At 45.5% G+C, this 12,306-nt stretch overlaps 1 protein-coding gene across 11 annotated transcripts in view; it reads left to right on the top strand.

Moving 5' to 3' along the window:
* DMRT1 (doublesex and mab-3 related transcription factor 1) overlaps nucleotides 1-12,306 on the top strand; it is a 61,319-nt gene that overhangs the window by 19,697 nt on the left and 29,316 nt on the right. For all 11 annotated transcript variants that reach the window (XR_014576460.1, XR_014576461.1, XR_014576462.1 and 8 more), the window contains exon 3: nucleotides 2,194-2,477. Coding sequence is in view for 7 of the 11 variants with exons in the window: in XM_083816386.1 (XP_083672512.1) it covers nucleotides 2,194-2,477 (284 nt within the window). In the remaining 4 variants the exon portion in view is untranslated. The remainder of the gene's footprint in view (nucleotides 1-2,193; nucleotides 2,478-12,306) is intronic.

Raw genomic sequence — 12,306 nt, 5'->3', positions numbered from 1 at the left:
CTTAGAGCTGAGTGGCAGAAAAAACAGATGCAGGAGGCTCTGTTTGCTAATAAACGTGTAGCTCATTGATGTCAGCAAAATGTCAGCAGCAGCAGAATAGGGACAGGGGCACTGTATAATTTAGTGACATGGGATGATACTATTCATGATTGCAGCTGAAGAACTGAAACAAAACTGCATTGTAAGTGGCAATAATTGATAAAACTGATTGTTGGATCTAGTGTGCAGCTTAATACGTTGTACTGTGGAAAGTATTTCCCTGGCTGTGAGAGGCTGGTAAAAATGCCACCATACTCTTCTAACAGATAAGTAGCTAAGGTATGGAGATACGGAGAAAGGAACAAAATGAAGCAGGCAGCACCTGCCTGACATCTCTGTTAGGGATGTTATTCTACAGGTACCTGTTGTCTGTGCTGCTTCATCTCCATACTGATAGGCCTTGAGAACTCATCAGCATGCTTTAAGCCACAAAGCAGCAGCTTGCAGAAGGGATCATTATGGTGCAGAAACCATAAAGAGTAGTGCAGTGCAGGATTACAGGGATGTGAGGTAGGACCCGAGCTACATGAGTAGTGGGCTTTACAGTCATTCCCTTGTTTAATATGTAAACAGTGTGGCCAGCAGGGCTAGGGAAGTGATTGTCCCCCTGTACTCGGCTCTGGTGAGGCCGCACCTCGAGTACTGTGTTCACTTTTGGGCCCCTCGCTACAAGAAGGACATGGACGTGCTCGAGTGAGTCCAGAGAAGGGCAACGAAGCTGATGAGGGGTCTGGAGAACAAGTCTTATGAGGAGCAGCAGAGGGAGCTGGGATTGTTCAGCCTGGAGAAGAGGAGGCTCAGGGGAGACCTTATCGCACTCTACAGGTACCTTAAAGGAGGCTGTAGCGAGGTAGGGGTTGGTCTATTCTCCCACGTGCCTGGTGACAGGACGAGGGGGAATGGACTAAAGTTGTGCCAGGGGAGGTTTAGGTTGGATGTTAGGAAGAACTTCTTTACTGAAAGGGTTGTTAGGGATTGGAACGGGCTGCCCAAGGAAGTGGTTCAGTCATCATCCCTGGAGGTCTTCAAAAGAGATCTACATGTTGAACTTAGCAATATGGTTTAGTGGAGGACTTGTTAGTGTTAGGTCAGAGGTTGGACTCGGTGATCTTGGAGGTCTCTTCCAACCTAGATGATTCTGTGTGATTCTGTAAATGTATATTCAGGATGTGGTTAGACATGGTGAAGAAGGTTGTAGCAGCTGTTTGCTGTGTCTGGCTTGGCTAGGTAACTGATGGAGCGTGTCAGAGCTTGGCTGCAAAACAATACCAAGGAGCACCTTTCTTTTTCATCTTTGGAAGTATCCCAGGGCACCAGTTGATACTGGAGTAAGGAAAACAGGACTTCAGATGTCCTCTGAGAAACTCCCCTGCCTTAGGGAGTGGTGGTTGAGGTAGACCTCTGCTGAGGAAGGCTGTGGGTATGCAACTGGGTAGCTTTCAGTCCACAGGCTCTCAAGAGTGCAGGCGACAAGTCATGAATAATCCCCTCCTCCTCCTCTTTTGCCAGGGGTGTAAGAGCTTGTTCTGCTCTGTGATTCTGTAGGTAAACAATAGCTAAATTTGGGTATGGGCAGGAACTGAGGGCCTCCCTGCTCAGAGTGAGCATGTGGGCTGCTGGGGCACCTTGGCTGATTGCACTGTGTTCCCTACTGAAGTTTCTCTTGGCATTGTGGCTGTTTGCCTGTTCCAGAGGCATGCTTAGAAAGCATCCCCTTGCCCATAGGATGCCAAGCAGAAAGGGCAGTGAAGAAAGCATTGTCATTCTGTAGTTAGAGCCTTTCTATTTCCAAGGGATTAAGAGGTATAGCACACAGTTATAATTTAAAAATAATAGCAGATTGCGTCCTTAGCTAATATAAATCATCATCAGACCAGCTTATGTTGCTTAAGGACTCGGCACACTGTCTTAACCTTTGGTGGGTTTTGTCTCTTCTTTTGCAGTCTGTCGAACGTATAGGTATTCTCAAGCTTTGAGTGAACATCAGACCTCCTGATCTTCCACCAAACATGCAGCAGTTTTTCAGCTCCCACCTCATACTATTTATTACCATCTGTCTGGCCTTCAGGAGAAGCAGTAGCCTACCAGAAGGTGAAAGGTAATGCTCTTTATGGAGCTTCCTGTTTCATAATTGCTTGTCTTTTTCTTTTCCAGAGGGACGGATGCTCATTCAGGACATCCCTTCCATCCCCAGCAGAGGGCACTTGGAGAGCACGTCTGATTTGGTTGTGGACTCCACCTACTACACCAGTTTTTACCAGCCATCCCTGTATCCTTACTATAATAACCTGTACAACTACTCCCAGTACCAAATGGCAGTGGCTGGTGAGCCTTCCTCAAGTGAGACAGGGGGTGCAATTGTAGGGCCGGCCATGAAAAACAGCCTTCGAAGCCTCCCAGCAACATACATGCCAAGCCAGTCAGGAAAACAGTGGCAGGTATGATGTTACAGAGGCGTTAAGTGGCGGAGTGAGGTGGATGATGAGCTGTTTCTTAGGCCTGTGCAAAACCAGAACCAGAGTACAGGATGGTATTAGGACCCTTTTTAGCAAACTGCCAAAATGGGTGGTTTTGATGTAGCACAATGAAAACAATGGTGTAGGTATAGGTAGGCCACCACCAACACAGGTGAAGGGCACCCACTTGACTTCATGTTCTGATTTACATCATAATAGATTATGAGCTGTTTTCCAGAATTAACCAGGATAACATCCTGGGAGCTTCAAGCATCATTTCTGAGAGGCTTTGCTCTTCAGGAACCTGTTTTTTTAATATATTTCAGCTTTCAAATCCAAAGCAGTGAATCGACACATTCCATTAGGCCCAAGAGATCATGTTATTCTGCAGGGGTTGGTGGCAGTCATTTGAATGTGGTGTAGGGTGTTGCTAAGGGTGTATTCTGGTAGTGTCCTCTTCTGCGCTTGGGATTTCAGCTTGGGTAGTTAAAGTCATAGGCTGTGTCTGACAGGTTAGCAGCAGAGCTTTTTATTCCCGTTCTTGGTATTGTGTCAGTTAAGGTATAAGTCCAAGTGAGGCATCTTACTCTAGGACTAGGATAATCATGCCCTCCAACTCGCTACCAGTAGAAGACTGGAGGAAAGAGGAGACCTATCAGAGCAGGGGATTGTTCTTTCCAGTGACCCTGAGTGCTGTGTTTGGCCTTGGGCTGCAATTGTGCCTTTTCTGTCTGAACTTAAACTCGGAAGTTGTATCCTTTGAGGCTGTATATGTCTGTGTTTCTTGTCTGAGGGCACACGAGGACAGATCTCTCCTGTAGGGCATCAGAGGAGGGCAAGATGCCATCTCCAAAGGCTCTGCTGTGAAATCACTCAACAAAGAAAGATGAAGTGTCCACCAAAGCCTCCTTTCTGAAGGGAATAGTTGGTGTTTCCCTTTGCTGACAGAGTTGCTCTGGAGATTCTGGCACAGGGAGCAACTTTCAAGGAGCATTTCAGCTTCTGATACTGAGAAGCTGGAGCTGAGACCATGGCAATTGCAATTACTCTGCCAGTCCACATCACCGTAAGTGAGGCTTTTGCAGCATTAGACACCTTTTTTCATGAAAAGGTCCTTCTGAAAAGGAGGGGTCTCCTGGGGCAACACCCACTACATCAGGTTGGCCAAGGCCCCATCCAGCCTGGCCTTGAACACCTCCAAGGGCGGGGCATCCACAGCTTCTCTGGGCAGCCAGTTCCAGTGCCTCACCACCCTCTGAGTGAAGAATTTCCTCCTTATATCTAGCCTAAATCTATCCTCTTTTAGTTTAAGACCATTCCCCTTTGTCCTATCATTATCTCCCCAAGCAAAGAGTCCTTCTCCATCTTTTTTATAAGACCTCTGAGTATTGAAAGGTCGCAGTGAGGTTCTCCCTGGAGCCTTCTCTTCTCCAGGCTGAATACCCCCAGCTCCCTCAGCCTTTCTTCATAGGAGAGGTGCTCCAGCCCTCTGATCATCTTTGTAGCCCTTCTCTGGATGCGTTCTAACAGGTTTCATTCTAACATGTTTCTTGTGCCAAGGGCCCCAGCCCTGGACGCAGCACTCTAGGTGGGGCCTCACAAGGGCAGAGCAGAGGGGCACAATCCCCTCCCTTGACCTGCTGGCCACTCCCCTGTGGATGCAGCCCAGGATGCAGTTGGCCTTCTGGGCTGCAAGTGCGCACTGCTGGCTCATGTCGAGCCTTTTGTCCACCAGAACCCCCAAGTCCTCTTCAGGGCTGCTGTCAATGAGTTCTTCTCCCAGTTTGTACTCTGGTCTGGCATTGCCCTGACCCAGGTGCAGCACCTTGCACTTGGACTTGTTGAACCTCATTAGGTTCACATGGGCCCACTTCTCCAGCCTGTCCAGGTCCCTTTGAATGGCATTTCCTCCTTCTTTGGTATCCACTGTACCACTCAGCTTGGTGTCATCTGCAAACTTGCTGAGGGTGCACTCAATCCCATTGTCTGTGAAATTGATGAAGATACTGAAAAACACCGGTCCCACTACACTTGTCACCGGTCTCCACCTGGACATAGAGCCATTGACCACTACACTCTAGGTGCAGCCATCAAGCCAATTCCTTATTCCCCAGGTGGTCTGCCTTCAAATCCGTATCTTTCCAGTAGAGATCAGGATGTTGTGTGGGACTGTGTCAAAGGCCTTACAGAAGTCCAAGTAGATGACATCAGTCAGTCTTGCCTTGTCGACTGATGCAGTCATTACATCACAGAAGGCCACCGGATTGTGCCACCGGGCACAATGTACCTTCGGTGAAGCCATGCTGGCTGTTCTGGATCACCTCCTTGTCCTGCACGTGCCTTGACATTGCCTCCAGGAGGATCTGTTCCATGATCTTCCCAGGCACAGAGGTGAGGCTCATCGATCTGTAATTCCCCGGGTCTTCCTTTCTACCCTTTTTAAAAATGGGAGTGATGTTTCCCTTTTTCTAGTCATCAGCACTTCACCTGACTGCCGTGATTTTTCAAATATGATGGAGAGGGGCTTGGCGACTGCATCAGCCAGTTCCCTCAGGACCCTGGGATGCACGGTATCGGGCTCTGTGGACTTGAAGTTAAGTTGCATCAGGAGGTCCCGAACTTGCTCCTCACTTAGAGTGGGAGGGACTCTGCAGCCCCAACCCTCATTTCTGTATTCTTTCCAGGACACATGGCCCTGTTTCCACTGTTCGTGCATTTTCTTCTTTAGCCTAAGTTTGACCAGCAGATCCTTATTCAACCATACCTTCCCCGCTTGATTTGTTACAGATGGGAATATAGAGCTCTTGCGCTTCAAGGAAAATATCCTTAAACAGTTGCCAGCTCTGATCAGATCCTCTGTCCCTAATCAATTGGTCTGCCTGTTCCCTTCAATATTGATCCCTACTACTGGAAGGATGGAGGAAAGCTACCTGTGTATCAGATCCTTCAGTCAATCGCCCCAAAGCCCTAAAGAATTTTAAGATCATGGCTTTGCAGCAGACTGCATTTGATGTTATGTCCCTGTCCATTTAGTGTTGCTTCATGTCCCCTTCTCAAAATGGGTACAACTGTAGGGGGAAAAGAGCTCCCTCCCTTCCTCCCACTGTGTTGGACCACAAGAGCTTTCTTCTTTCAGTGCACTGATTGGCTTCACCACCTTTTCAGTTAGATTAGCTGGTAGCATTCTCTGTAGTTGCTGAATTTGGTCACCAGACCAGGGTGAAATTTAGTCAAGGCAAAGTGTGAATAGGATTTTGTGTGTGGTAATGAAGCAAGGTGCCAGTGCTTTTTTAAGTTTAATTTTGGTTCTTTGGGGTAACTTGGCACATAATAACAGAGTATTTCAGATTGAAAGTTACTTCTTCAGATGCTTTTGCAGGATATTACAGTAGGAAGAGCCTACTGTGGAACTGATGACTGAGGACATTGTCATAATACAAATGAAGGTTTGCAGCATTTGTGTTGTGAAAGTTCTTGCAGGGTTAGTCCTGTGTTTCACAATTCCTCCAACAAATAGAAACTTCTGTGATTTTATTTTCTTGGAAAAAAAAAAAAAGGAAAGTAAATTATATGTGTTATATGTATAGATAGTGCACAGTGTTTGAGGAAGGTACCAATGAAAATATGTTGTAATATGATGAACCTAGAAGTGAAGGTGGTGTCCTTTCAGTTCTGTTATCATATACTCTAATTCGAAGCTAAACTGTATGTGTAAGAAGTCCTGACCTATAGGGTCCTTTGGTTCACTGTGAGACTGTCTGTTTCTTGACATCTACCTAACTTTTGACGTTTACCATTGGCTTATAATCTGAGTATCCCATGTGTTTTATACATGCAACTGTACTTGTTCTTGAGGACACCCCTTAAAGAAATAAATGCAATTATGTATTTTCCATTCATTTTATTCTTGTCTTGCAGAATCTGTAAATAACTTGTAGTTAAGCACTGCTCAAATTGGTGGGATACCAAAGATGTGATTAGGGGGAAAAAAAAAAATTGTTTTCCTTTTACCAGCAGGCTCAAAGTACTGGGTGTTTATTCTCACTTGTGGGATGTATCATGCGGTTCCATTCACGTCCATGTGATTTTACTGGTTAATTTCACCTGAGGTTTGAACTTACTCTGGGCAAACTTTTTGAGATCTCAGTGTTGTTCTGGTGAGAAGTCTGTGCAGGGGGCATAGAGGCAGTACTTCCTGCCTGCAGCAGCAACATCTGCCCAGCTTCTGAGTGGCCTAAACCCAGAAACCATGGCTCCTGCTCAGTAGTGTGGAGCGTGGTTCAAGGTCAGTGTAATGTAACTTACAAGATTTTTCTTAGAGACTGATCTGCAAGGAAGGTTGTTATTGCTGGAAGAGTTACGAATCATGGGATTCGCATGGTGTTATGGCAGCATAACATTGCACAAATAATCATAAAAAGTTTTACAGTGAGAGCTAGACTAGATAATACTTGATGGCCGTGGGTGCAGTGATGCTGAGACTGTAAAACCCTTCATGGCCCTGAAGAGGTTTTGTTGTAAGGAGAATGAGCTCTCAGCTGCTGCATATGGTTAAACGTTGATTCTGCACACAGAAGGCTACCAGCAAAGGAAGATCTTAGAAACGTGATGCTTAATGGAGAAAGATGAATGAGTTTCACTATCAAGTACAGTAAAGGGTTTCAGAGAGTCTTGAAACACAATCCACAAAGAGGAGCCTTGCTTAGACCTTGAAGGGGTTTGCTTGCAAACTTACATGGGCAGTTTCTCTCTAGAGAAAACACGTAGCTTTGTGTACACTGGTATTTTTGCTGGACTGCCAGTACTGATTGGGTTTATTTTTTACGTAGACATGTTTTCTTAACTGGTCTTCCAGCAACAGCGAGTCTGCTTTTGTAGTTGGTGGTGCTATAACTGCTCTGGTTAAGGTTTTTGATTTTCTCCTCCTTTGCTAAAACAAAAACTGTGCAATGCCTATAGTAATAGTAAGTGTGAGCCCACAGGAGGGTTTCTGTGCTGGTGCAAGCCAGCCATGTGCTCACAGGAAGGTTTCTTGGCCCAGGCAGTACCTACAAGACCGCTGCCTTGGAGGCTTGCTTGTCCTGGAACAACTGCAGCCAGACAAGGAGAACTTCATACTTACAGCAATGTAACTTCTGGGTGCAGACAGGGCCTTCAGCAGCCTGGCTGTCTGCTGTTTGAGGATTTAGGGAGCAAGGGAGAAAAGCTGGGGAGGAAACGTGTGACTGTGTGTGGGATGGGATGAGGATTAATTCATCATTGAGCCCTGGCAAATAAACTGAATCACTGAATCTTTAATGTAGATTAATGTCAGATTTCATTAGTCTTTGTTCTTTGCAGAGAGACTCATGTACTTGAGTGAATTTGCCAAGGTACATGTTTCCGAGGTACTTCTCTGTAGGTTTTATTCATTTATATATAATTTCCCCAGAAGCTCTATCCATCATGATTTGATAAGCATAATGAAGACAATAGTCTTGGCTGAGACACTTAGATTCTGCTGCTTCTGCCAGCTCCGAGGCTCAGCGTTGCATCTTAAGAAAATGCAGGCTTAGGTCTGAGAGGAAACGTAGCAGATGTGGTGGTTACTCTATGTCTCCTTTCACTCTGCTTCTCTGGGAGCAATTGGACCCTCCCTTGAAGCTCTAATAATTGTTTGTTATGACAGGAATTTATGTGCATTCAATCCAATTAACAGTTAAATGAGTTCACCAGCATTAGGACTGCAAGTCAGAGCACATTAATGAAGCTGGTGCTGCTGGCATTGCTCTGGTGACCTGTTTAGGGACAGGAACTGGAAAATGCTGAGGTGGCTGCAGTCTTTTTTTTTTTTTTTCTTTTACTGCAACGAAAATAAAACCTGAATGTTAAAGTCCAGATCTAATCGGGTTTGAGTTCTCTAGGGTGGCAATGAAACTGCTGGCATGTGACCCACAGCATAAGGATAACCGTGACTCCTTCTCCATTGGCATCCTCCCCAAAAAGCATTAAAACTTTTCTGGTTCCTGTAGCCGGACCATTAGAGGGCTGCAAGATGCAGAATGTGCCCCCCACACGTGGGGGCCATTGATGGAGCTTCTTGTGTTACTCTGGTAACTTCAGGAGTCTTGCTCTGGGCAAAAGTGAAGGTTGGCCAAGAGGTTTTGGGCAAATGTCAGAATTTCATATAGTTTCTGTTTCATGCTGAGTTGTTGTTTTTTGTTTGTTTCTTTTCATTTCTTTTCATTTTGTTTCGTTTCATTTCGTTTTAATGCAGCTTGTCAAATCAACATTTTCAATTCCAGAACCTGTTTTTTTTTCTGTTCTTTCCTTAAACCTGGTTAGAGCAAAGACATGAAATTCATATTGGTGAGAGTCAGACTGAGAAATTCTAACTCGTTTTCTGTGATGGTAATTATGTTTGCCATTTGGAAGTGAAATTAGTTCACACTGCTCAGTTAGAGAAATGTTTTTTAAGAATTTTGTAAGAAGTAGCAGAGATTCAAATAAGGCTGCTATTGCACGTGGCTGTGGTAGGGCAACTAGCAATTTGAACTTCTGAGTAAAGAATGTTGCTCCTTTCAACTTGCACAACCTGTTTCTGGAACAGCTTTTTTCCTCCCATAAGCCTGGCCTTCTTACAGTAGTGTGTGGACTGACTCTTCTGGTGTAAAATGTGTAAATGTATGTGCGGGCGCATGTGTTTAAATCTATACACATTGTGCAAGTCACCCGACACAATCCCAGTTTTATGCGTAAGCAGTGTATTATATACTGTATTCATAACATACCCTTCACACTACAGATTTATGCTAAAAGTATCCTAATGTTTCTGACAGCTCATGTGTGACATGAATGTAATCCATATTTCTTGGAGGAGCTAATCTAAGCGGTTTATTTTCCGATACTGCTGATAGGGCTATATCTCTTGATGTCACAGCAGTTGAGATTCTGATGGTAACATATTGTTTACGGGTCACTGCCTTTGTCTCAAAGAATAGGTTGGAACAGAATAGCAAAGGTTAATTAAGTTTGTCTATCAAGGAGGGACAGATATAGATGTCTCTTGTATTTTCTATGCTGGAATCAAAGGAAGTCAAGACAGAGTGTCATAGTCTCTTTTTCCTTGTGCCATAAAATATGCTTACTTGGTTTTAGGAACGAAACAAAACCACCTTGAGCAGTGCAAGTGCAGCAGCAGTTGTGAGGGGTCAGCTCTCAGGCGGTAGCATTACCAGATGGGAGAGCAGTGGCCACCCTGCTTTACAGCTTGGGAAACTGAGGCACAGAGTTGTTTGGTGGCTTGCCCAAGGTCACACAGCCAGCAGGTAGTGGACCAGAAGTCCTTGACATCCAAGTTTCTGCTCCAGTGTCCTGCTGTTATCCTCTTGCCTCACACTAAAAATTGACTTGTGAATTGTGTTTGCAAATAACTAAATGCAAAAACAAATTTTATGCCCCCTAAAATTGCCTTTTTTTTTTTTTAAGACCCAAGGAGGAGGATATGTTAAAACTCTTAACAGAGTCTCTCTGGTGTTTCAGTAATTTTGGGTTTTGTTCTAAGATAGCTGGTGGCGAGTCTTGGGTGAAATGGACACACAGAAAGCCTGGGCTAGATGTCTTGGCTGAGTTCAGCTAAACTGTAGTGATGATAGTTAGATCTCTTTTGTTGCTCTGAATGCTTTGCAGTGCTTGTCACCCAGGATTAGCATCTGCAGCCTCCTCCTACTTTCCTTCTTGGGAATAACCCCCTCACCCCCAGTCAGGATCAGCTGCAGAGTGTTAAGGTGATGATGCTAAGTATAACACTGGCTTGCTCTCCAAGAGGTTACAGCTGGCTGCTCCTATGAATAAAAGAATTACCCATATGATGCTCTGTCTGAGGTAAGTCATCTGGGAAGGGCAGCTCATTTGCTAGTCTCCAAGGCTGGAAAGACAAGTGAGCCACCAGGTGTGCCTGCCTTACCTCTTCCTTAGGTGTGGCTACCACCACTCCTCAGCTCTTCCTCCACAAGGAGTACATTTAAAGGCTATGCAGATGCTGCCAGGAACATGGGAGGAGCAGCAGGACATCACTGTTGACAAAGTTGGTTTTTTTTGCAGGACTCCCTGCGATGATCTGAACTGATGCAGGAGCATCCTCTTTATGCTCCTCTGGCTTTTGATATGTACTCTGTCACTGCTGGACACTGCTGTAGAGCTGCACTGGCTGTTGTGCTCAGTGGTGGACAAATCCTGCTTCCAGCTTGCCTGTGTGCAGACAAGCCGTGGCTGCACCTTGGTTCCCCATAGAGGCTCTGCTAGTAGGCAGGGAGAGAATTCCTACCATGCATGGTCTTTTTATTAGGCCATATTTGTTTGTTCATGGGTTCTTAGCATCCCATTGCTGCTTGCAATACATCCTTTAAACAGTTATTGAGTGCACACTGTGTTGTACAACTTAGAGGGACATGTAAATGTTGAATAGGCCAGATGTGCTTCTCAGGTGATCTGTGCTTTCCACGAAAGTCAGTGAGGGACTTGGTGAACCAGTGGTTTTCAACTAGAACACCCTTCATCTGGCAGCTGGGGCAGAGCATGAGCAGTGTGTGGCTGGAGGGGGTGCGCTGGAATAAGTCAGAAACTCAAGTGTGTTCTGCAAAGAGTGTGTGACTGCTGAGGTCTGTCAGCGGGAGGGCAGTCTCCCTTTTGCTCTGCAGCAGAATGCCGTGCTGTAGTCCTGGAGGTAAAGAGACAAATCCTAAGCTAGCAGTGCTGGGGAGCCAGGCGCTGTACACAGCCACAGTCAGGTAAATCCTCCTGCCGCCAAGCTTGCAAAAGGAGAGGAGAGAGTGGGAGGACATGTCTGGGGTTGCTTGAGATGCTGCTGTGGTGTCTGCTTGGAAGGCAGAGTACGCAGAATTTGTGTTGTGCCCTTCTCTTCCACAGCATTTCCTCACCCAAAACATGCCTTGTTGTTGTGGCACATAGCCAGCAGTGATGCTGACTGGCGTGGCTCATAGGACCATTCCAGCCCTTACCTATTTCGGCCTCACTGGGGGTGGTGAGGAAGGCAGGAGAAGATGGCAGAGGTCTAGGCATCTCCTTCTAAGATACGTGCATGACCTGGAGCTGAGACCCTGCAGTTCCCCCTGGAGGTGACCCAGGATGATCCCCAGCTGGGCACCTGGCTCCCGCCTTCAGAGAGGTGCACTGCACGGAATTAGAAATGATCCAAATAGTCCAGGGCTTCCCCTGGATTATTTCTATCTCCTGTTCTAGCTGTAGCACCCAAAAATGTGAAAGGGCTCTGCAGAGCAGCAGGAGTTAATACAGAGCAAGTGCCCCTTCTCTCTGGGTAATCATCTCCTAAGCCCCCTTTTTAATGCAGCACTAAGGTCAAGAATTTTTACGACTGGTTGTTTTTTTATTGTTACTGTAAAATAGGATTGCTAAGCACTATAAAAAGGAAACCTTATGGTTCAGATTTACTGTGGTGTGTATTCTAAACAGTTTAATAAAACAAAACCAAAAGCTTTTAGATTTTCTTCAGTGGTTAATACACAGCATATTCTTTGCAGAGCTGAGCCTCTGGCTGTCGGTCGAACTGTGGTTCATAGACTTGGTGTGGGTAATAAGATTATAAAACATGTCTCTTGCTAGCCAGCTACCACACACTAATAATAATAGTAGTAATAATTCATTGAATCCAGAGATTTTAGGTGAGTTGTTTTTTAAGAAATGGAGAAAAAACCTAAAAAAAAAAAGGTTTGAAAGGAAACAGGTCACTGCATATGCTCTACAGAGAAAGGAAACAAGCACACAATCATTTCAGTGCCAGGGAACCGTTCCT

The sequence above is a fragment of the Anser anser genome (assembly GCF_964211835.1).
Source record: "Anser anser genome assembly, chromosome: Z".
Lineage (NCBI taxonomy): Eukaryota > Metazoa > Chordata > Aves > Anseriformes > Anatidae > Anser > Anser anser.
The sequence above is the reverse complement of the archived record's forward strand: the minus strand, read 5'-3'. Positions and strand labels throughout refer to the sequence as shown.